The following is a 24,658-nucleotide window of genomic DNA, read 5'->3' as shown; positions in this document are numbered from 1 at the left end:
TCCTATAATCCATACCGACTGCTGCTACCTTGCTTCTAGGCACTATAATGATGATTTTCAATGACTTTTTAAAGGTTTCAAATGTATTTTATTTCTTTAATTATGCTATATTTTAATGAGAAGCAGAGTGCTGAAACAAGTCGACTTGGGAACAATTTTGTATTACAGCAACTTGGATGGTTATTTATCATTCCACTCTTCCGGGGTGACTCTGCCAACAGGAGACAGGTTCCATTCTATTCCAATCTGTGTGGCTGTAAACACCCATGCAACAACACAGAAAGCGCTTCCACTGGCCAGCACAATATTACCATATTTGTCATGAAAATCTGGTGAGTGTTTTTCATGGCTTTGTCTAATTTGTTGAATGCTTCGAATCTTGAACCTTCTTAGTGCATTTCTGGTCAAGGAAAACATCATGGAGGTGTGATAGGACTGCAGCTGATTGCAGCTGCTGGTCTACTTCCTTGCAAAGAGACCTGGGAAAACAAAAGATGAGCAATGACATCTGATCTACATTCAGTTCCTCCCTCCGAATATTTTACTCCCACTACTCCTTACGGAGTGACCAGTCATGTAGCTTTGATAACATGATGTCTGGATTTGAGTCTCAGCTCTACTACAGATTAGCTGTATGAACCTGGGCAGTTCCTCAACCTCTCATTGCTTTAATCTCTTCAATGGCAAATGGAGACAATAATGTCTAGCTCCAAAGGGTGCTGTGAGTGGAACAGCACTCTGGCTGGTCTTAAAGGTTAACCTGCTTCAAGTTAACACACTCCTTACCTGCTGACCTCAGGGTCCTTGGTCTATAACATAACTAATTCACTTTCTTTGAGATTTGCAGACCACTGGCCTTAAGGAGTGAAGGAACAGAATTTTCCTAGGCCATAGAAAACAACAAGTCTGTCTGAAGCTGCCTCAGCCTTCTGATTAGCCCAGAAGTTCTTTTTTTTTTAATTTTTTTTTAACGTTTTATTTATTATTGAGACAGAGAGAGACAGAGCATGAATGGGGGAGCAGCAGAGAGAGAGGGAGACACAGAATTGGAAGCAGGCTCCAGGCTCTGAGCCATCAGCCCAGAGCCCGACGCGGGGCTCGAACTCACGGACCGCGAGATCGTGACCTGAGCCGAAGTCGGACGCTTAACCGACTGAGCCACCCAGCAGTTCTTTAGCAAAATGTTTTTCTTTTTTAAATCACACAAATGACTTTACCCACCTCGCTTTGTGCATATGTAGACCTTGACCTCCTTTGCAGAAAGAACAGAGTACTCTGGCACATCATGAAATAAGAATTGGACCCCCTTGCACAACACTCTCTCACCGAGATAACTTTTATAGCTGGCATCATCGAGTCTGCATGTAATCAAGAAATGTTGCAGGCCACTGCACTCCCTTTGCTGATTAACTACCCTAAACGTCTTTAAACACCCTCGGGCCAGGCAGAAACCTTTGAGTTGGCTTTTGGACAAGAGTCTACCTTCTCCTTAGGTTGCTGGCTTCCTGAATAAAGTTCAAATTCCTTTCCAAACAAAACTTGTCTCTTGAGTGGTGATCTTCCAGGTGATGGGCAGCTGAACTTGGGTTCGGTAACATGAATATTACATGTGATAATCCCTAACAACAACAGAAGTAAGCACACAGTGTTATCTTCTCTATTCTTCACAAACAGCTAATGACTTGCTCCCTAGAAAGACTCCAAACTAATCAGCATGACTGACAAAATGACAATTCACAACATGTCCCACTAGTCCAGTGATACCAAAACTCAGGTTTCAGTCAGAATTACAAGGCATTCACAGAGTATGTCATACCTCTTCCTCATGCTGCTCCTTTTCCTCCCCTTTTAACCCCCTTCCTCATCTCCCCCTTCTCTACCTGTAACTCCTGCCCTGCACAAGTCAAAAAATCATGAAATCAGATGAACATGTCATAATAGCCCTAATAATTTTACTTTTTAAACAGATAGCTATATTGAACAAGAGATCTGGAAGCAGAAACGTGGAGTTCTGTCGATTTCTCTTCTTTGGGCAAGCTGTCAAACAGTGCTCCGTCTCTAGCAATGACGTATGTTAACTGTGGTCCAAATGCAGGCAACATGGACACAAAAATGCCTGAGGTCAGTACTTGTAAACTTGTAACTGTTCACTGAGATTTGCCAACTCAAATGACTTGATTCCCAACTTAGAAAACAAGACCCTAAGGTTCTCTTTTATTTCCTACCAGATGGTAAAGTGGTACTCTTCATGACTGTGATGAAGGGGACAAAAAGAGAACCAAATGCCTTTCTTCTGAGGTCCCAAATACTCAGTTTTTTTTTTTTTCTTTTCCTGTTAGTCACGAATCTCTCCACCAAAAGGCACTAAAGTTTTAATTTGAATTGAATTCAGAAAGTAGGCTGAAGGTGAAAAGGGTCAGGGTATGACAGGTGCAGCCTTAATTCAATACAAAAATACTTGTGCCACATAGGATGGCACAAAACCAGAGAACAATTGCGATAACGGATTTCTTGTAGGTCATTCATGTATTCCTGCTAGTTTATGACAAACTGATTTCATTATTCCTATCTTCAAGATATTAAGTTGAAACTCAGATACTTTGTCTTTAGTGACACTGATCACATCCCTTTGTAGTTTAGTTCATCCTTTGGTTATTCCCATATCTGTGAAGCTTTTCTTTTCCATCTAGCCTGAATTTTCTTGTACTAGTAAGTATCCACTGTTAAGATTTCCTTTTAGGAACTCCTGTAGTTTGTAGTTGGCATTTCATACTGTAATAAACAAACTGCAGTCTTTCATTCCTTTTTTGTTTTTCCTTGTCAGCATCAGAAGCATCTGTCTCGGTTGCTTTCATATCTACGTTTATCTATTCTTTGCTTAAAAAATGCATGTTAAGAGCTGCGAACCCATGGATTAGAAAAATTTTCCATATTGTTCAACTCTACATAACTTATTTTTATGATAAATTTCATGTTATCAAGAGTCCTAAGCCTATTACCAAAGAATTGAAGCTATAGGGTCTAATATCCATATGAAATCATAAAAAAAAAAAGAAATTCAATAATGTAACACAGGTAAAGAAAATACTTCTCAAAGTAGATGCTTTCTGATGAAAACAGACTACAAAGAGATGGAAGAAGACAGATTTCTCTAGGTAATAAGAACAAAGCAGAGGTTCTCTCATGCCTGTGGCAATAAAAGAAAAATACATTCCGAATAAATATAAATAGTTAAAGAGAATGAAGTATTCTATGAGGATAAAAAGGAAAAACTGATCGTGTCATCTATTTTATACAGCAATGCTGAAACTCAGTTTAGGAAAAATAACTAATACTAGACTTCAATCTAAGTGCAATAAGGCAGTATATATATTTGAAGCTTCAGTGGTAACAAAAATAATTTCAAATCACTAAAGGCCATAAAAAGAAGCAAAGCAGTAATATAGTAAGGAAACCAATATTTAATGGATATATGCCTGTTTGCCAGACATTGTCCCAGAATTTTGCACATTTGTAAAAACAGTGCTGCAATGGTGATATTTATCTCCATTTTATACATGAGAACAAACGAATTCAAGACATGAATTCAAGTCCTCTGATTCTAAATCTGGTACGTTTTTCAACTACCATGTTTTCTTAAAGTATATCCAATTCTGAATATTGGAAACAAACAAACAAACAAAAAACCCCAATGTGGTTACTAGAGATGACCCTTTAGTTGAAAATGGTTCGCTTCCCTTTACTATATTTACTGAGTGACTATCGGTGTGTCAGGATTTGGGCTGGGTGCCAGGGTACCATGCCTACTCTCAAGAAGCTTATAGGAGAGTGAGGGAATGAACAGTCACTGTCACAAGGGAGAGACAGGCTAGAGATGAACACAGAATGTCCTTGGTCCACAGGAGGAGTTACATTTCAACCTGGAGTTCTAGAAACGGTTTTAGAGGAAATGACACCTAGGCTAGATCTTGAAGAATGATGAATACATAAAAAACAGGGGCGCCTGGGTGACTCAGTCAGGTAAGTGTCCAACTCTCGGTTTCAGGCTCAGGTCATGACCTCACCAGGTTTGTGAGATCAGGCCCCGCATCAGGCTGTGCACGACAGCATGGAGCCTGCTGGGGATCCTCTCTGTCCCTATCTTTCTGCCCCTCCCCTGCTCTGGCACACTCTCTTGCTCTCAAAATAAATAAATAAACTTAAGAAAAAAGATATAAAAAACAAAGCTGGAGTGTGGGGTGTAGATACATTAGCAAAAGTAAAAGCAGAGAGGGGCGAAATAGTATGCAGACAGGGCAATCTGGTGAGCTCAGTAACACCAGGTAGTAAGTGAAGTAAATGCCTGCAGATGAGCCTGGAGGGCTGAGGAAAGAACAGCACTACAATGAGGACTTTATATGCCTGGCTATGACATGTGGACTCAATTCTATAGATCAGTGTTTCTCACGGTTGAGAAAACAGCGTGCAAACTCACACTGTGAGTTAACTGTGAGTTAACAATGACAATTCTTAGTTCCGTGTTCTGTATTTTTACTTTCATAATTTAAAGAAATGTAAGACAATAGTATATGAGACCTAGATGATGTGGCTTATCAATTTTTGGTTCCTGTGTTTATCTTTGCTCTGCAAATTTGCTTGTACCGTTTACATTTGTTTATCCTGGGCTAATGTGAAAAGAATGGAGGCAGCTTTTATATTTAAGTATGTGTTCACACCAGGGAAAAAATGAAGAATTAGACAAAGCAAGCTATGCCACAGCTCACTATATGGTACAGTCATCTGAAAATAAAAGAACTATGGCCACAGCAAGCACCGCTACAGATTCTGGACAATATTAATTAACGGTCATACTGAAATAATATTGTAATTTTGAATTTTCTTTATTGTATGGTTTGGTTCATTTTTAATTTGAAAATATTTTGGTTTCATAGCTGTATCAAAGAGGATAAATTTGGTTTTATGTTTATACATGTATAAGTGATTTTAAAATAAAATAATTGAAGAGGGTACAAGTAATATGAAAGAATTTGTTTCCCCTTTAAAAAGATTCCATATATAATCCAAGTTTGAGAAACATTCTCATAGGTGAGGAGAAACCACCTATAAGAGGGGGAAAATCTGGGGGAAGGGAAGCACTTTACAAAGATAACTGTGAGGTGGAGAATGGGTATGAAGATGGGAAAAGCGGCAGAAAAGGTAACAGGTTATTTCAAAGTTAAGTGTTTATTTCAATGGCTCATGAAAACGATGATGAGGATCTGAATTAAGTACTGATAACAGAGATGGAAAGAAACTAGAATTGAGAAATACTGGGAAAACAACCAGTCTGATGTGGAAAATAAGTTATTCTAAGTAAACTGAGTAAGTTCCTTCACTTAGCCTCTGGTTTAAGATTTTGGCCCCCAATTCTATTTCTGTTAAAAATCAGCAGACATTGACACTGTAGCTTGTAGCTGACCCCAAAGAATTAGAGTGTGAGTGATCTAGGTACAGAATGCAGCAAGGTCAAATCAGACATACTTGAGGTACTCTAGGAACAGGGAGGTCGAGATACCTGAGTAGAAGGAGGGAGGCTCCTAAGAGGATTTACTGTATAGTTTTGAGGAAAAAATATCAACTTCATCCAGTCTAGGTGGAAGCATAACACAGACCAATAAATGTCCTGCTTAGTTTTGATATTAAGGTTTTCTATCTAACTTTAGGAAGAAAATGAGAAACTGTGTCCTATTTCTCAAATGTGCCTAAATATTACTAGTAAGTATCTCACAGAGAGATGGTGCTCAAGATGGGACTGAGTGAACACCAAGGTTTCCCAACCTGGGCACTATTGCCATTTTGGGCCAAGTAATTCTTTCTTGTTGGGGAAGATACTCTTGCACTGCAGCGCGTTTAGTAGCATCCTTGCCTCTGTATACAACATACCGGTAAGTAGTATCTTCCTCCCCTCATTCGTGACATCACAAATATAGCTCCTGACGTTGACAAATGTCACTTAGAGAGTAAAATCATCACCAGTTAAGAACCACTGTTGTGTTCAGAACAAAGTGTCTCCTATCACTTCTCCCATAATCTTCTACATGGCACTGTTCTATTCAATACAGAGGCTTAACTTCTAAGAAAAAACATACTCCCATTCCCTGCCATGGCCTGCATAAAGGTTGCCTACCAACATTTTTTCTCAAACTAATCTCAATTTTTAAAATGTTGTGCAGTATACAACTTAGATGAATCACTTAGTCTATGTGGGCATCTGCTTGCTCGTCTATAAAATGAAAGAAAAAAGTGGGACTAATTTGGCTTTTCCCAAACCTGCCTAATACTAAGAGTCATCTGGAATCTTTGTTACAAAATGTACATTCCTAGACTAACAGAGCATACAGGGGAATAGCCGGAGAATGTATATTTTTTTAAGCAAGTTCTCAGAAGTCTTGTCATCAGACAAGTTTATGGAACACTGAATCAGATGATCTCTAAGGTCCTATCCAGCCCTAACACACTAGACCTTTCCAAAGAGAAAAACATTTTAGGAAGACCATTTATTCTTTTAGGCCACTGGAGGAGTACAGTAGTAATTGAATCACCACCATGGTAATTTAAAAAGCAGCACCTGAGTGGCCTCACTGATAGGGAACCCTTGGGAATAAGTTAGTCAACAGAGACATTTGGCAGCATTTAAAAACATGAAAAGTACTAGTAATGCTGTATAGCGAATGGTATTTTCAAAGCTGATGCTCCTAGACGACATTACTCAATTGTAACTCCTTCATTTCCACCTGCTTTTATTTTTACTCTTTTTTACAGCTTCAGAATATTGACACACGATAAGAAACGATAAAAAAGGCAATCTTCTTGAAATGAAAATGCACATAACCTGCGGTGCCTTCTGTTCATAGATGTATTTCTCAGAAGACTATGCTGCTCAGGGAAGGATTAAGGGTACACAGTGCAAAGCGTCTCCCATCACGACTCCTTAAGAAGTATGGAAGCCCTGCAAGCAGCGATGCGGCTGGTAGAAATGCCGAACAAGGATTCTATTTCATATGTAATGGCATCATCTCCTGAGTCACTGAATTGATGGCCGGTACAACCATTTGCTTAAGGCTGTGTTTTATGTCACTTCACTAAGCCTAAAAAGTTACATAAATGGATGTTACCTGAACAAATAAAAAGGCGGATCACAGTACTGGGCGGTTATGTCAGGAGGGAAAAGTAACAGAGTGGACAACTTGCGAGTTCATGTCCTCAAATGGCAAATGTTGCCTGAAAAAGGAAGGGATATAAAGTATGTAGTCTCCTTCAAATTCTACTCACAGTCAAAATCTAAATAAACAGACCAATTCTAGCCTATTTAGAATGCTAGAAGTATTCAATAAAGTCCATCCTGAGAATAGTCATAGTGCTCATTCAGACAGTTTCTTTTATGGACCTGATCACATTAATGTGATTCACCCATTAAGTACCCAATATATATTTTTTTAATCACAAAGTGCTTTCAACTATACTCATCTCCACCCTTTCTGACAGCTCTATGTAAGAGAATACAACAGTAACAGAGAGACTGAGGGCTTTTCTCCATGCCACACCTCGAGTCAGTGGCATGATTGTGCAAGAATTCTTATTTTGTTTTCTATTAAACTTTGGTAGGCCCAGCAAATTTCCTCAAAGTGGATGTCCACGTGTCCATGTTAATTTTACATTTCAATCCATTTCAAAGACTAGAAATAGGTGACCTTATTATTTTAGGTAATATATTAAGTGTTAAAGGGCTTCTGTGGTTACTCTCAAAATATTTTATACTGCTGGCATGCCTGGGTGGCTGAGTCGGTTAAGTGTCTGACTTCAGCTCAGGTCAAGATCTTATGGTTGATAAATTCGAGCCCCACATCGGGTTCCACGCTAACAATGTGGAGCCTGCTTGGGATTCTCTCCCTCTCCTTCTTTCTCTGCCCCTTTCCTCTGCGCAGGCATGCTCTCTCTCTCTCAAACTAAATAAATAAACTAAAAAAAAGATTTTATATTAACTGCATTCCATAGTTCATAGACTGCTGTATAGTCAGGTCCTTCTAGAAGAGGCTATTTCAGTGGATACGGCAAGTCAAAACATCTGGATAAATGCACAGCATTTTGCCCACTTAATCTTGGAAAATAAGAATGTCATGGTTATAATAAATTCTAGAAACTTTGAAAATTTTATATAGAAAATGATATGGAGTCACTGAAAGACATGAGGGGTGTGGGTTACATGGTCAGATTTGCAGTTTAGACATTACTCTGGTACAAGTATGGGGAAGGACTTCCAGAAGAATACTGAAAATGTTCAATGAGTAATGATAAGGACTTGAACTTGGACAGTTCACGCAATTAAGGTCTCAGCATATGCCAGTCTCTTCTTTCTGTAGTCATATTTCTGTATCTAATCCTCAGCTTTGCAGAGCCAGAACACAATTCTTTGGCACAGGCACCTAATGATGACAGCCTCTGAGGAGCTATCTCATGCCACTGGAAATCTCAGAACTTGATGTATAGAGTGTGGGAATTAATTTTTTAACTTCAAAAGAAAAATATTCCATTCCAGTGACTGGAATACATCATTTATCTCTTAGCTTTACTAGCTTGACACTGATTTCAATCATAAAGTAACCTTATCAATATTTCCCAAAAGATGTGCCTATTTTACTAGTTCTGTTTGATGTTAGTAGGTGTTACTTTTAAAAAGAGCTTCAAAGTCATCTAAGTTTAGGAAATACACAGGTAATAAAGTGAAACTCTTTTTTTTCAAGTATTTTCTAAACCTGTATTGTGCTAACATACACGGCTATTCTCTGAGAGGAATGGCATGTGGGACTCTCCAAATTTAGCAGAACATGCCATGCTCCCCAGCCCCACCCCCCCCCCAACCCCCGGAGCATATCTCTGTATTAGTGTTTTCAGAACACACTTCAGGGAACACCAACGAATGCCTCTGTGCTCTCAATGCTGTTACATCATTGTACTCATTTCCAATAGTTTCATAGTTCCAGAAGGAAATTTCACAACAAAATCACTTTTTAGTGGGGACTTTTAACATATGACTGAAGGAGTTTAGAGTGTGTGTTAAGCTCAGGGTGTCTTAACAACACTCATAGGAGTAATTAACGCTAGCCTTCATTATGTGATTCTAACTTCTGCAGTTTTAATATTTGTGCAGATATTTCCCTCCTCTCCACATCTACCTTTATTCATTAAATGCTCTATGAATAGAAAGATAGTATGATTCTACAGTGGCCATCAGAATTACATCAATAACCCCTCATCGCATAATCTGAAACTTTCATTTAAATACTGAAATGTAACTGTACAAGCCATCCCTGCATTTAATCTAAATATGTCACTGAAAAATCTAAATATGTCACTGATAAAATTTTAAATTTTAACTTTTAGATATCAAAGACATTTGAAATCTGAAAGACGCATTTAACTGAATGCTTCCATTTTTCGTGCAAACTGTCTTTGATTTCTAACCTGAAATCAGGCCAGTAAGGTTCTACTCCAGAGGTTAATTTTGATCAAATCCCAAATTCAGATTGGAACATTTAGTGCTGCAAAATAATCCTTTCTTCCATGTTTCTGAAATCTCCAGATTTTTTTATTTCCGATTTAGACTATCTCTGCCCTCCTAAACTCTGCTCAAATACATCTGTAAATAAAACCTTTATGAGTGAGGCTTTTGTTCTTGTCATCATCTGGGAAACTTATGAAGCATTTGCAGAGAAATTCCATTTGATGAGAAGAGCACTTCACAGCCCTGAAGTAGTAACTATGATAACCCTCCAAGTTGTTTTTCCAGGCCCGTTCTCTCTTTTAGTATACTTTTTTTTTTCTTTTCACTTTCATATAATTTTGAAAACTTTTAACAAGATGTTGTTCTTTTGTTCTTCTTTTGTTCTTCCATTTAGGCTCCATTATTTGGAAGTGAGAAAGACTTTGGCCAGAGGGGCTGACTCTAGTAAACTGATTTTTTTTCTTTCTTGTAAATGCCTCAGAAGAAACAGTTAGACAGGATGCACTTTGCCAAACCTTGGGGCAGGGATTCTGCTTTAGTGAGCTGATATTTCATTTTAGTTTTTAAGTTCCTGAGGGAAGGACACTAAAAAAGAGGTTACCCATCTAAACACATGCAACAGAAATTCAGAACACAGATTCTTGTTTTGAAATTCTAAGACTTCCAAGTTAGAATTCTATTTTCAAAGAGGTTACTTTCAGCTTCTCTTTCATTAATCTAATGGAGTCTAAAATGTCACAGACTAAAAATGGCACTCTTAAATTAGTATAATTTAACCATTTGAATATTTGTTAATTGGAAAATAAGATTTCTATACAAACAGGCCATAATTTTGATTACGCAAGCCATTTATATGGCTTACAACCACTGCTGATGATGACATTGTGGGTTTGTTTATATAATGTATTTTATCACATTTGTCAAATCCAAATCATAAGATCTAAAGACACAGACATCACTTTAAATTGTCCTTTAATGTCTTCAGCAATTGGTCACTGGACATTCATGACTTGATATTATAAACATAGTTAAGGAAGAACATGGGTAGAAATAAGAGTATGGGGGGCAGATAGTAAATACATAACTCTAACTATGCCTTTCTTAGGCTTATATTCTATTTGAAAGAAAGGTGGAGAACCAAACTCATGTATGTGTTTTTCTAATGCAAGCTAATTCTGAGAAAAAGGCACAAAGATCTAAGTACAGAAATAGGTGAGGGACCTGAATCCTTTGCCCTCCTTAGAATAAGAACATTGACTAAGAATGGAAGATGGATGGCTTCCTAAAAGCAATAGAATGCTGTTAAAAGAGGAAGGTGGAATGCATACTAAAATGAGAGAGAGAAAAAAAGTCCACTATAATGGAAGAAAATTTTGATCAAATCAAAGATCCATTGGGGGCAGAGGTAAAAACCCAGAGATTTATTGATTAAATGACAGGGACCAGGAATTAGCTTCTCTACAGTTTGTTCTATCTCCAAAATTTTGTTTCTGCGTCAAAAGCTTCAAATAAATGTGCTGCACAGGCCCAGAGGAGTCAGTGTTATGGGCAATTACAACTGTGTGAGAATGGGCCCATACATACTCTTCTATTTATTTCTATAACTGAAAGTTGCCCTCTCAAGTTTTTTTGCATAATGAAAAGATCCTCTAGAAACCCTAAATAATACTGAGATTATTTTATTGCTTAAGCATGCTTACACTGAGCTCCTCTTATGTGACTACAGCCTGCTCAACACTGGAGTTACAAAAATGGATAAGAACGGCCCATTCTTTCAGGAATGCTCAGTTATTGGAAGAGACAGATAATCATAAGGTTTCAATATGAAAAGTGTTATAACAGATATGATCAGGATGCTATGTCATCAAAAATGAAAGGTACCTTTCTCATCCAGAGAATTCATGAGGAGCTTCCTGGATTAATAATGGTGGATGAGTTAAGTTCTCAAATACACTCAACCAGACACAAAGAATGGGAATGGAGACACTTACTAAGGGCTTTTCTCCAACTATTAATGCTAAAATTTAGTTTTCAAATACTTCTCCTTTGATGGAGACCTTCAAGTTAAAACATATGTAAATCAAGACAGTCTTCTTTAATGTCAAGCTCAAAACAGCAGCACATGTAACAGTGGCACATAAGCATCATATTGAAATAAAACTTCTGGCTTTTTGCCTATTCTATAATACATTTTCATCTTGATTGAACCTCATATTATAATCACCATAAAAATTTGCTTTTAATGTTACTAAGAAATAATAGCAGATAAGCTTGGAAGACTTCCTTAAAAATAAATGTAGGCAATTTATAAGACTGAGTAGACACAAAATAATCAGAGTTAAGATAGTTAGAATCTAATTTTGTTCAGAATTAATAATATCCAAGGTGGAGCCATTTCCTGCATTTTCTTCTGAGTTCATGATGTTGCAGGATCCTCTATAACTTTATAATTTAAAGAGCCACAGAGAATAACTAAGAAAATTTTGGGATTAATACTGGGAAATAAATAGTAGCCATGCTTCATGAAGGACTGAACAGAAGCTAGGTTATGAAGGTACTCCTCTAAAATGTCACGTGTAATCTAACAGCCTGCAAATGGTAACTGTCAAAATACTGGCAAAGTCCAAAATACTGGTAAAACATACACCCAGCAGCTAGATAATGCCAGGAATTCCCCATATAAAACATTCATTTATTTGACTGAAAAAATAGCCCCATAACAACAACAACCACTTTAAGCCAAAACATCAGTTTATAATGTGTGAACTGTACTCAGTGTGAGAATGTATGGAAGGATATTGCCCCAAGCATAAAGAGATCAAGGGAGGCTGGAAAGATGATGGAGTAACAGGACCTTGAGCTCACCCTGTCCCATGGATACAACAACACTCACATCAAATTAGGTAGTTTAAACATTATTTCTGGTAAATAACCCAGAAAACCACCTAAAGACTGGCAGAACAAACTCCACAAATAAAGGTAGAGAAGAGGCCACAATTAAGAGTGTAGGCAGGATGGAGATGCTGTGGGGAAAAAAATGGACCTCAGTAGTCCAGAGGAGGGAGGGAGCCACGAGGGTGGAGAAGGGCAAGAAAGAGACGGTCACACTGGGGATCCCAAAGACATATCCCCATAAAACATCTGGCTTTGAAAGTAAGAAAGACTGAATTTACGGAGTTCTTACAACCAGTGGGACCTAAAGCCTGGAATTTTAAAACTCAGTGGCTTTGTTCTGGGAGAGCCCCAAGGGCAATAGGAAACTGAATCCCCACCCTTAAAGAAACAGCATGACAAAACAGCCCTGGGAGACACAGTATAGAAGCAGCAGTCTGAAAAAGGTCCAGGGCATACTGGAGGGAAAGCTATTTACTCATCTCTGGGCCTGTCCTATAGAGGCAGGGATCACAGGAAGACCCCTTCAGGAACAAAGGAGCTGGCAGGAGCCATTTCTCTACCAGTCCCTCAGTAGAGAGCATAAACACACGCTGCCTGCTACAGCAACAGCAGACATTCATTACCTAATTTGCCCACACCAAGCCTGACCCCCAAGTTTTGGCAGATCTGCCCTTTCCAGTCATACGTGCCTTGGTCCTGGAGCTGCAGTCCCCCTCCCCAGAAGACCAGCACAAACCTTGCCAACACTGCATCTCTCAAGTAGCGTGCTTTGTGGGGTCTTAATGCCAGTAGCAGCAGGAGCAGCAGCAGTGGCAGGGCCCTGTGGAAGCCTGAGACACACCTTGCTAAAACTGCACACCACCCCCCAACCGTTCACTGCCCACATGCAGCTCCACCTGCAACTGCAGCTGCAGGTCTCATTTCACAAGTAGACCAATGCTGAACACCTTGTTAAAACTGCACGCCTCACTCCAGCCAGGGAACAAATACTACAAAGAAAGCCTCTGCACGTGATTGGACTAAAGGAAAAAGTGGCCAGGACACAACAGCAGGGCACACAAAATACATTTAAGAGACACCTCCTGAAATGCCAGCTTCTGGGTAATAGGGGACATACTGCACTGCAGGGCACTATGGGACCTCTTCTTCATAAGGCCATTGCTTTCAGGAACAGGAGACATACCTGAGAGTTAGACCACAAGAGGAGACAGAGGAATGTGTCCCAAATGAAAGAACAGGACAAAACCATAGCAAGAGACTTAAGCAAAAAGGATATAAGCGATATGCCTAATAAGAGAATTTAAAGTACAGATCACAAATATACTCACTGGACTAGAGAAAAGAGTGAAGGACATTAGTAAGACCCTTAATAAAGAGATAAAACAGAACCAATCAGAGATGAAGAACATAATAAATGAAATTAAAACTATACGAGATGGAATAAGTAGCAGGCTACAGAAAGCAGAGGAATGAAACGGTGATGGACAAGTAATCAAGCTGAGTGGTGAGAGGAAACAAAATTATATAAAATGAGAATAGACATACAGAATTCAGCGACTCCATCAAGCATAATAACATTCATATTATAAGGATCTCAGAAGAAAAAGAGAGAGAAAAGGCAGAAAATTTATTTGAAGAAATAACAGCTGAAACCTTCCCTAATCTGAGGAAGGAAACAGATACCAGATCCAGGAGGCATGGAGATCCCCCAACAATATCAACCCAATGAGGCCCAAGCCAAGACACGGTAATTAAAAGGCAGAAAGTAGTGATAAAGAGATAATTTTAAAAGCAAGAAGAGAAAAGAACAGAGCTACATACAAGGAAAATCCTATAAAGCTATTAGTGGACTTTTCAGCAGGAACTCTGAAGACCAGAAGGGAGTGGCATGATATATCCAAAGTGCTAACAGAAAAAAATCTGGGGGCACCTGGGTAACTCAGTTGGTTAAGTGTTCTACTTCAGCTCAGGTCATGATCTCGCAGTTCGCGAGTTCAAGCACTGTGTCGGGCTCTGTGTTGACAGCTCAGAGCCTGGAGTCTGCTTCAGATTCTGTGTCTCCCTCTCTCTCTGCCCCTCCCCCACTCATGCTCTGTCTCTCTATATATCAAAAATAAACATTAAAAATTTTTTTTAAAAAAAATCTGCAGCCAAGAATACTTGGCTATCCAGCAAGGCTATCATTCAGAATAGAAGAGGTAGAGTTTCTCAGGCAACAAAAGCTAAAGAGGTTCATGACCACTAAACCAGCCTTACAAGAAATGTTTAAGGGGACTTTTTGAGTAGAAAGGAAAGACGACCATAAGTAAGAGTATGAAAAGTAGAAAACACAAACGCAGTAAAAATGAATATGTCTGTAAAAACCAGTAAAAGGAGTCACAAAAGGATGTAAATTATGACAGCATATACATAAAATGTGGAGACAGGAAGAATAAACAGTGGCTTCAAACTTAAGTGACGATCAACTTAATATAAACTGCTATAAGCGGAAGATATTAAATGTAAACCTAATGGTTACCACAAATCAACAACCAGTAGTAGATATGCAAAGAATAAAGGAGAAGCAATCCAAATGTATCACTAAAAAAAGCCTGCAAACCATGAAAGAGACCCAGAGAAGAAAGGATCAAATAAAAATTACAAAACAACCACAAAACAAGTAACAAAATGACAATAAGTATAGATACCAAAATGGCTTTTAACATTTATGTGCAAAATGCTCCAATAAAAGGATACAGAGTAACAAAACATATTAAAAAAAAAAAAAAAAGACCCATCTGCCCATGGGAAACTCATTTCAGACCTGAAGACATCTGTAAAATGAAAATGAGGGGATAGAGAAATATTTACCATGCAAATAGATATCAAAAGAAAGCTGGGGTGGTAACACTTGTATTAGGCAAAATAGACTTTAAACCAAAGACTGTATAGAAATACAAAGCAGGACACTATAATCATAAAGGGGACAATTCAAGAAGATATAACAACTGTAAATGTTTACGCACCCAACATGGAAGCATCCCAATACATAAACATAAAAGAAATAATTGGTAGTAATAAAATAATAGTAGGGGACTTTAACATCAATAGATCATTAAAAACAGAAAATCGGGGCGCCTGGGTGGCGCAGTCAGTTAAGCGTCTGACTTCAGCCAGGTCACGATCTCGCGGTCTGTGAGTTCGAGCCCCGCGTCAGGCTCTGGGCTGATGGCTCAGAGCCTGGAGCCTGTTTCCGATTCTGTGTCTCCCTCTCTCTGCCCCTCCCCCATTCATGCTCTGTCTGTCTCTCTCTGTCCCAAAAATAAATAAAAAACGTTGAAAAAAAAAATTAAAAAAACAAACAAACAAAAAAAAAAACCAGAAAATCAACAAGGAAATATTGGCTTTGAATGATACACTGTACCAAATGGATTTAACTGAAAGACATACTCAGAACATTCCACCCTAAAACAGTAGAATACACACTTATTAAGTGCGCATGGAACATTCTCCAGGATAGATCACTTATTGGCCACAAAACAAGTCTCAACAAATTTTAAAAGACTGAAGTCATATTTTTCTGGCCACAACTCTATGAAACTAGAAATCAAACACAAGAAAAAATCTGGGAAGAGCACAGAAATCTGGGAAGAGTTTAAATAACATGCTACTAAGCAATGCATGGGGCAATCAAGAAATCAAGAAGAAATCAAAAGTTTCATGGACAGAAATTAAAATGAAAACACAATGGTCCAAAATCTCTGAGAAAAAGCGAAACAGTTCTAAGATGAAAGTTTAGATCAATACAGGCCTACATCAAAAAGCAAGAAAAATCTCAAATAAACAACCTAACCTTATACTGAAAGGAGCTAAAAAAAGCAACAAGCAAAATCCCAAACCAGAAAGAAGGAAGTAATAACAAATACATTAGAAATAAATAAATAGAAATAAACAAACAAAAACCCAATAGAATAGATTAATGAAACCATGAGATGGTTCTTTTTTTTTTAAGTAGGCTCCACACCCAATGTGGAGCTTGAACTGACAACCCCAAGATCAAGAGTCTCATGGTCTACTGAATGAGCCAACAAGGTGCCCCAAGAGCTGGTTTTTTAAAAGAAATCAACAAAATTGATAAACCTATAGCCAACTCATAAAAAAAAAAAAAAAGAAAGAAAGAAAGAAAGAAAGAAAGAAAGAAAGAAAGAAAGAAAAAAGAGAAAGAGAGGATGAAAATAAAATCAGAAACATAAGAGAAATAACAACAAACACCACAGAAAAATGAACAATTATAAGAGAATATTATGAAAAACTATATGCCAACAAGTTGGACAACCTAGAAGAAATGGATAAATTCCTAAAATCATATCTACCAAAACTGACGCTTAAGAAATAGACAATTTGCGCACACTGATAACCAGCAATGAAATTGAATCAGTAATCAAAAACTCCCAACAAATAAAAGTCCAGGACCATATGGTTTCACAGGGGAATTCTACCAAATATTGAAAGGAGAGTTAATATCCATTCTTCTCAAACTTTTCCAAAAAATAGAAGGAAAACTTCCAAATTAATTCTGAGGCCAGCATTACCCCTGATACCAAAACCAGATAAAGACACCGCAAAAAAAGAGAATTACAGGCCAATATATGATGAACATAGATGCAAAAAAAAAAAAAAAAAAATCCTCAAAAAAATATTAGCAAACAGAATGAAACAATACATTAAAAAGTATTCACCATCATCAAGTGGGATTTATTCCCAGATGCAAGTGCAATTCAATATTCACAAATCAATCAACAAGATACATTGCATCAATAAGAGAAAGGATAAAAACAGTAAGATCATTTTAATAGATGCAAAAAAGCATTTGACAAAGTATAACATCCATTCATGATAAAAACCTTCAACAAAGTAGCTTTACAGGGAACACACCTCAACATAATAAAGCCCTTATATGAAAAACCCACAGCTAACATCATAGTCAATGGGGAAAAATGGAAAGCTTTTCCTCTAAGGTCAGAAACAAGATAAGGATGTCCATATTCACCACTTTTATCCAACATAGTACTGAAAGTCCTAGCCACAGCAATCAGAAAGAAATAAGAAGAATAAAAATGAAATAAAAGATATTGAAATTGGTAAAGGACATGGAAAACTTTCACTATTTGCAAATGACATGATACTATATGTAGAAAACCCTAAGACTCCACCACAAAACTGTCAGAACTGATAAATGAATTCAGTAAGGTGGCAGGATACAAAATCAATACACAGAAATCTGTTGCATTTCTATACACTAATAATGAAGCAGCAGACAAAGAAATTAAGAAAATAATCCCATTTACAAATACACCAAAAATAATAAAATACCTAGGAATAAACTTAACCAAAGAGGTGGAAGATCTGTACTCTGAAAACTATAAAACACTGATGAAAGAAATTAGAGACAACAAAGAAATGGAAAGACATCCCATGCTCATGGATTGGAAGGACAAATACTGTTAACATCTCTATACTACCCAAAGCAATCTACACATTTATTTTTTAATTTTTAATTTTTAAATTTTTTTTAGAGAGAAAGAGTGAGCAGAATAGAGAGGCTGAGGGAGAGAGAGAGAAAGAGAATTTAAGTAGGTTCCATACTCAGCGTGGAGCTTGATGTGGGGCTCAATCCCACAACCCGGAGATCATGACCTAAACCGAACTCAAAAGTCAGATGCTCAAGCAACTGAGCCACCCAGCTGCCCCACAATCCACACATTTAATGCAATCTCTGTCAAAATACCAACAGCAATTTTCACAGAACCAGAAGAAAATTTGTATGGAACCACAAATCACCCCAAATAGCCAAAGTGATCTTGAAAAAGAAAAACAAAACTGGAGGTGTATCACAATTCCAGACTTCCAGTTGTATTACAAAGCTTCAGTAATCAAAGCAGTACGATACTAGCACAAAAACAGACACATAGATCAACAGAACAGAATAGAAAGTGCAAAATAAACCCCAAATTATATGGTCAATTAATCTTCAACAGAGGAGGAAAGAATGCAATGGGAAAAAGACAGTCTTTTCAACAAATGATGTTGGGAAAACTGGTTGGCTACATGCAAAAAAAAAAATGAAATTTGACCACTTTCTTACACCATATACAAAAATAAACTCAAAATAGATTATAGACCTAACTGTGAGACCTGAAATCATAAAAGTCCTAAAAGAGAGCACAGGCAGTAATTTCTCTCACATAAGCCATAGCAACATCTTTCTAGATATGTCTCTGAGGCAAGGTAAATAAAAGCAAAAATAAACTTTGGCACTACATCAAAAGAAAAAGCTTCAGCACATAAAAGGAAGCAACCAACAAAACTAAAAGACAACCTACTGAATGGGAGAAGATATCTGCAAATGACATATCCAATAAAGGCTTAATATAACAAATATGTAAAGAATTTATACAACTCAACACTAAAAAACAAAATAATCCAATTAAAAATGGCAGAAGACATGAACAGACATTTCTCCAAAGAAGACATATAGATGGCCAACAGAAAAATGAAAAGCTACTCAGCATCACTCAACAAGGAAGTGCAAATCAAAACCAAAATGATACACCACCTAACACTTGTCATCAGAATGGCTAAAGTAAAAAACTCAAGAAACAACAGGTATTGGTGAGGATGTGGGAAAAATGAGCCCTTCTGCACTATTGGTGAGAATGTAAACTGGTGCAGTTTTGATGAAAGACAGTATAGAGGTTCCTCAAAAAGTTAAAAATAGAACTACTCCATAATCCAACAATTACCCTACTCGGTATTTACCCAAAGAATACAAAAACACTAATTCAAAGAGATACATGCACCCCTATATTTATTGCAACATTATTTACAATAGACAAATTATAGAAGCAACCTCAGTGTCTATTGATAGATGAATGCATAAAGAAAAATGGTATACATATACAGCAGAATATTATTCAGCCATAAAAAAGAAAGAAATTTTGCCATTTGTAAGGACGTAGATGGATCTAGAGGGCATAGTGCTAAGCAAACTAAATCAGTGACAGAAAGACAAATACCATATCATTTCATGCATATATGGAATTTAAAAAATGTAACAGATGAACATAAAGGGGAAAATAAAAGAGAGAGGCAAACCATAAAACAGACTCTTAACTGTAGAGAACACACTGAGGGTTTTTGGAGGGGAGGTGAGCAGGCAGATGGGTTAAATGGGTAATGGGTATTAAGGAGGGCACATGTTGTGATGAACACTGGGTGTTGTAAGTGATGAATCACTAAATATTACACCTGAAACTAATGTTACACTGTACATTAACTGTAATTTAAATAAAAACTTGGAAAAAAACACAAAGAAAATAAAAAAGAGTAAGAAACCAAAAAACAAACTCCTAACTATAGGGAACAAATAGATGGTTGGTTACCAGAGTGGAGTAGGTAGGAAGATGGATGAAACAGGATTTTAGTTTGATGAGCACTGAATAATACATGGAACTGCTGAATCACTAAAAAGTAAACATGAAACTGTAGGTTAACTACACTGGAAACAAAAATTTTACATATATATACTTATACATCAACAGAGTAAAAAAATAAAATAAATACACTTAATTAATTATTAAAAACAAAGAAAGAAAGAAAAAAAAGGGGATCTAGTTTCAGACAACTACTAAATGAACCCTGGCCATTTCCTCATCTACCATTCATTCTTCTTACACTCCATCCAGTTTCCACCCCATCATTTTATATAAATAGGTAATACAAAGGTCATTAATGGCTTCTCTGTCCCTAAAGTGGACATGTTAAATCACTTGTCTTAACTTTTCAGCTAAAATAGCACCAATGATGCATCCCTCCTCTGGAAGCCTTCTCTTCCTTTACTTCCTATGATGTTCTCTTAGTTTTCTATCTCTATGGCTATTTCTTCTTTACAAACTCTTCTTCCTGTAACAGTCCTTAATGTAAAAGTTCTTAATGGCTCAGCCACAGGTTTCCCCTTTATTTTCACTTTATATGCTCTCTAGCTCTTCCAAGCCATAGTAATTATTATGGGCAATTAGATAACTCCCAAGTTATATCTCCACATATAAATCATTTTCTTCATTCTTCACTCAAGGACACTACATGAAACTTCCTTCATAACATTTCTCCTAAGATAATTCAAATTCTAAGATATTCAAAAGATAATTCAAAGATAATGTGATGTCTACAAAATCAAGAGTGACTATGGGTATAGTTACTATGGCACATATTAAAACCTCATTAGAACTGGAAGTTTGTACCCTTTGACCAACATTTTCCCGTTTCCTCTAACCCCCAGTCCCTGGAAACTACCACTTTACTGTTTCTATGAGTTCAGTTTTTTATATATTTCACATATAAGTGAGATCATACAGTATTTGTCTTTCTCCCTCTGACATTTATTTTTTACATATATTTATTTTTGAGAGAGACAGAGCCCAAGTGGGGGAGGGGCAAAGAGAGGAGACACAGAATCCGAAGCAAGCTCCAGACCCCAAGCAAGCTGTCAGCACACAGCCTGACAAAAGGCCCAAACCCACAAACCATGAGAATATGATTTGAGCCGAAGTGGGCCACTCCACCAACCGAGCCACCCAGGCATCCCAGTGACATTTCTTTTAACATAATAATACCTTCCAGATTCATTAATGTTGTCACAAATGACAGAATTTACTTTTTTTTTAATGGCTGAGTTATACTTCATTCCATATATATAACAGATTTTCTTTATCCATTTATTTGTCAGCAAATATAGGGTTTTTCCAAGTCTTGTGAATAACGCTGCAATGAACACAGGAGTGCAGGTATCTCAAGATACTGACTTCATTTCTTTGGATATGTACAGAAGTGGGATTGCTGGATCATACGGTAGTTCTATTTTTAATTGTTTGAGGAACCTCTATACTTCTTCCCATAATAGCTATACTAGTTTACATTCCCACAAAGAGTGCACAAGGGTTCTCTTTTCTCCACATTCTTGGCAACACTTATTATCTGGTCTTTTTGCTAACAGCCAGCTTAACAGGTGTGAGGTGATATCTCACTGTGGTTTTCACTTGCATTTCAAGGTTGATTAGTGATGTTGAGTACCTCTTCATGTACCTGTTGGCCATATGGAGGTATTCTTTGGTAAACTGTCATCTATCCAGGTCATCTGCCCATTTTTTAATCAGGTTGATTTTTTTCCAACTGAGTTGTATAAGTTTCTTATATATTTTGGATATTAATCCCTTATCAAATACACAGTTTTCAAATATTTTCTCCCGTTCTGTAGACTGACTTTTCATTTTGTTGATTGTTTCCTTTGCTGTGCAGAAGCTTTTTAGTTTGATATATACTCTGACTTGTTTACTTTTGCCTTTTGGTGTCAAATCCAAAAATCATTGCCAAGACTAATGCCTAAGAGCTTTTTACCTGTGTTTTCTTCTAGAAGTTTTATCATTTCAGGTCTTACATTTAAGTCTTTAATCCATTTCAAGTTAATTTTCATGAGTAGTGTAAGACAGGGATCCAGTGTTATTCTTCAGTATGTGGATATGCAGTTTAACCAATATCATTTATTGAAGAGACTATTCTTTCCCTATTGCATGATTTTGGTTCCCTTGTCAAAGATTAGCTGACTGTCTACATGCAGGTATATTCCTGGGCTCTCTACTTGGTTCTGTTTTCATCCAGTTCCTTACTGTGCATATTAAAATAGCTTTGTAGGGGCACCAGGGTGGCTCTGTTGGTTAAGCGTCCAGCTTTGGCTCAGGTCATGATCTCGCAGTCCATGAGTTCGAGCCCTGCATTGGGCTCTGTGCTGACAGCTTGGAGCCTGGAGCCTGCTTCGGATTCTGTGTCTCCCTCTCTCTCTGACCCTCCCCTGTTCATGCTCTGTCTCTCTCTGTCTCAAAAATAAATAAACATAAAATAATTTTTTTAAATAAAATAGCTTTGTAATATAGTTGTAAATCAGGAAGTATAAAGCCTCCACCTTTATTCTTTTTTCTCAAAATTCCTTGGCTAATTGTGATCTTTTGTGATTTAATATGAATTTTAGGATTACTTTTATCTACTTACGTGAAAATTTGGTAAGGACTGCACAGAATCTGTAGACAGTCTTGATGGTATGGACAATTTAACAGTATTAATTGTTCTAAGCCATAAACAAAGGACATACTTCCATTTATATATGTCTTCAGTTTCTTTCATCAATGTCTTACAGCTGTTGTTCTACAGTCTTTCACCCCTTGGTTAAATTCATTTCTAAAAATTTTCCTGTTTTTGATATTATTGTAAATAAAATTGTTTTCTTAACTTTTCTTTCCAAACGTTCATTGTTAGTGCATAGAAATGAAAATTATTTTCATATATTGATTTTGTATATTGCAAATTTACTTAATTAGCTCTAACAGTTTTTTGATGGAGTCTTTAAAGATTTCTGTCTATATGATCATGTCATTTGCAAATGGAGATAATTTTATTTCTTCCTTTCTCACTTGGATGCCTTTTATTTTTCTTGCCTGGTTGCTTTGGCTATGACTTCTAGTACTATGTTGAACAGGAGAGATGAGAATGGACACTCCTGTATTCTTCATTATCTTGGGAGGAAAATCTCAACCCTTCAGTGTTGAAAATGTTAGCTATGCACTTGTCATACATGGCCTTTATTATGTTGAGGTATAGTTGCTCTATATACAATTTCTTGATTTTTTTCTTTTAAAGATGTTGAATTTTGTTAAATGCTTTTTCTAAATGTACTGAGATGACAATGATTTTCCTCCATTCTGTTAGTGTGATTCATTGCATTTATTCATTTATGTTGAATCATTCTTCACAACTGATGTTCTATATGCAGAAACATGATTATACAACATTTATACTCAAAAACCCTTGTTATAATCTCTGATGTACTCTGAAAAGATTTCAATATAAATAGTATGATATTCATGTGAATAAATTAATCTTAGTTTCCACTCAAGGAGTTGTTAGAATTTAAAAACCAGTAACCAGAAATCCACATTTCAGGAATGATTACATATGTACCTGAAACCTAACTATAGAAATATAAATCAGAAGGGTTTGCTAATTAACCTAGAGGATGTGAGAAATATTTTTTTATTGATAGGATGACTAGTATTTAAGACACACGGTTAACTAGAAGGGTTATATCAGGCCTAATGCTTTTGCATAAATAAAGATTGAGGATCTGGTAAGCAGAGGTGCCCGATACACTGGGAACAGCACTTTAGATCTAGAGTTCTATTGGTCCTAAGTTTCTCCACTGAACACAAAATTCTGTTATCTTTTTTTTATTAAGTTTATTTATTTTTGACAGAGACAGAGTGCAAGCATGAGCCAGGGAGGGGCAGAGAGAGAGGGAGACACGGAATCCGAAGCAGGCTCCAAGCTCCAAGCTGTCAGCACAAAGCCCAACGTGGGGCTCGAACTCACGAACCACGAGATCATGACCTGGGCTGAAGTCAGACACTTAACTGACTGAGCCGCCCAGGTACCCCCCCACCTTTTTTAAAAAATATAATTTATTGTCAAGTTAGCTAATAGTGTATACAATGTGCTCTTGGTTTTGGGGTAGATTCCCGTGATTCATCGCTTACATACAACACCCAGTGCTCATCCCAACAAGTGCCCTCCTCAATGCCCATCACTCATTTTCACTCTCCCCCACCACCTCCCCATCAACCCTCAGTTTGTTCTCTGTACTTAAGAGTGTCTTACGAGTGTGCCTCCCTCTCTGTTTGTAACCATTTTTTCCCCTTCCCTTTCCCCATGGTGTTCTGTTAAGTTTCTCAAGTTCTACATATGAGTGAAAACATATGACATCTGCTTTTCTTTGACTGACTTATTTAACTTAGCATAATACCCTCCAGTTCAATCCACATTGTTAAAAATGGCAGAATTTCATTCTTTCTCATTGACAAGTAGTACTCCATTGTATATATAAACCACATCATCTTTATCCATTCATCAGTTGATGGATATTTGGGTTCTTTCCCAGCATTCTGTTATCTGATACAACTATAAGCCTGGCTGCTCCTGCCATTAGAACATGATCGGCCTTGTTTTAATGTAAGAAGTGTGCTAAAGCAGCTTAGAACACTGCCTGAACCTGTGTTCTTGTGCTTTCTTTCTACTGAATTCCATATATCTAAAAATTTCTTTCATCCTAATACGATCTAACATCAAGGTCTGCTGTGCACA

General features: G+C 37.2%; 1 protein-coding gene across 2 annotated transcripts in view; it reads right to left on the bottom strand.

Moving 5' to 3' along the window:
- Positions 1 to 82: 82 nt before the first annotated feature.
- Positions 83 to 24,658, bottom strand: part of LOC109245506 (cytochrome c oxidase subunit 7B2, mitochondrial) — a 100,017-nt gene continuing 75,441 nt past the window's right edge. The window contains exons 2-3 of one of the 2 annotated variants that reach the window (XM_019412882.2): positions 7,155 to 7,260; positions 83 to 479 (exon numbers count right to left, since the gene is read on the bottom strand). In XM_019412882.2, the coding sequence (XP_019268427.1) occupies positions 181 to 420 (240 nt within the window). In that variant the 5' untranslated portion in view covers positions 421 to 479; positions 7,155 to 7,260 and the 3' untranslated portion in view covers positions 83 to 180. The remainder of the gene's footprint in view (positions 480 to 7,154; positions 7,261 to 24,658) is intronic. The other variant, XM_019412892.2, reaches the window with a different exon arrangement.

Source organism: Panthera pardus, unplaced genomic scaffold, assembly GCF_024362965.1.
Source record: "Panthera pardus isolate Hobbes unplaced genomic scaffold, ASM2436296v1 HiC_scaffold_13, whole genome shotgun sequence".
NCBI classification, from domain to species: Eukaryota; Metazoa; Chordata; class Mammalia; order Carnivora; family Felidae; genus Panthera; species Panthera pardus.
Note: the sequence above shows the minus strand (reverse complement) of the source record. Positions and strands in the feature narration are given on the sequence as shown.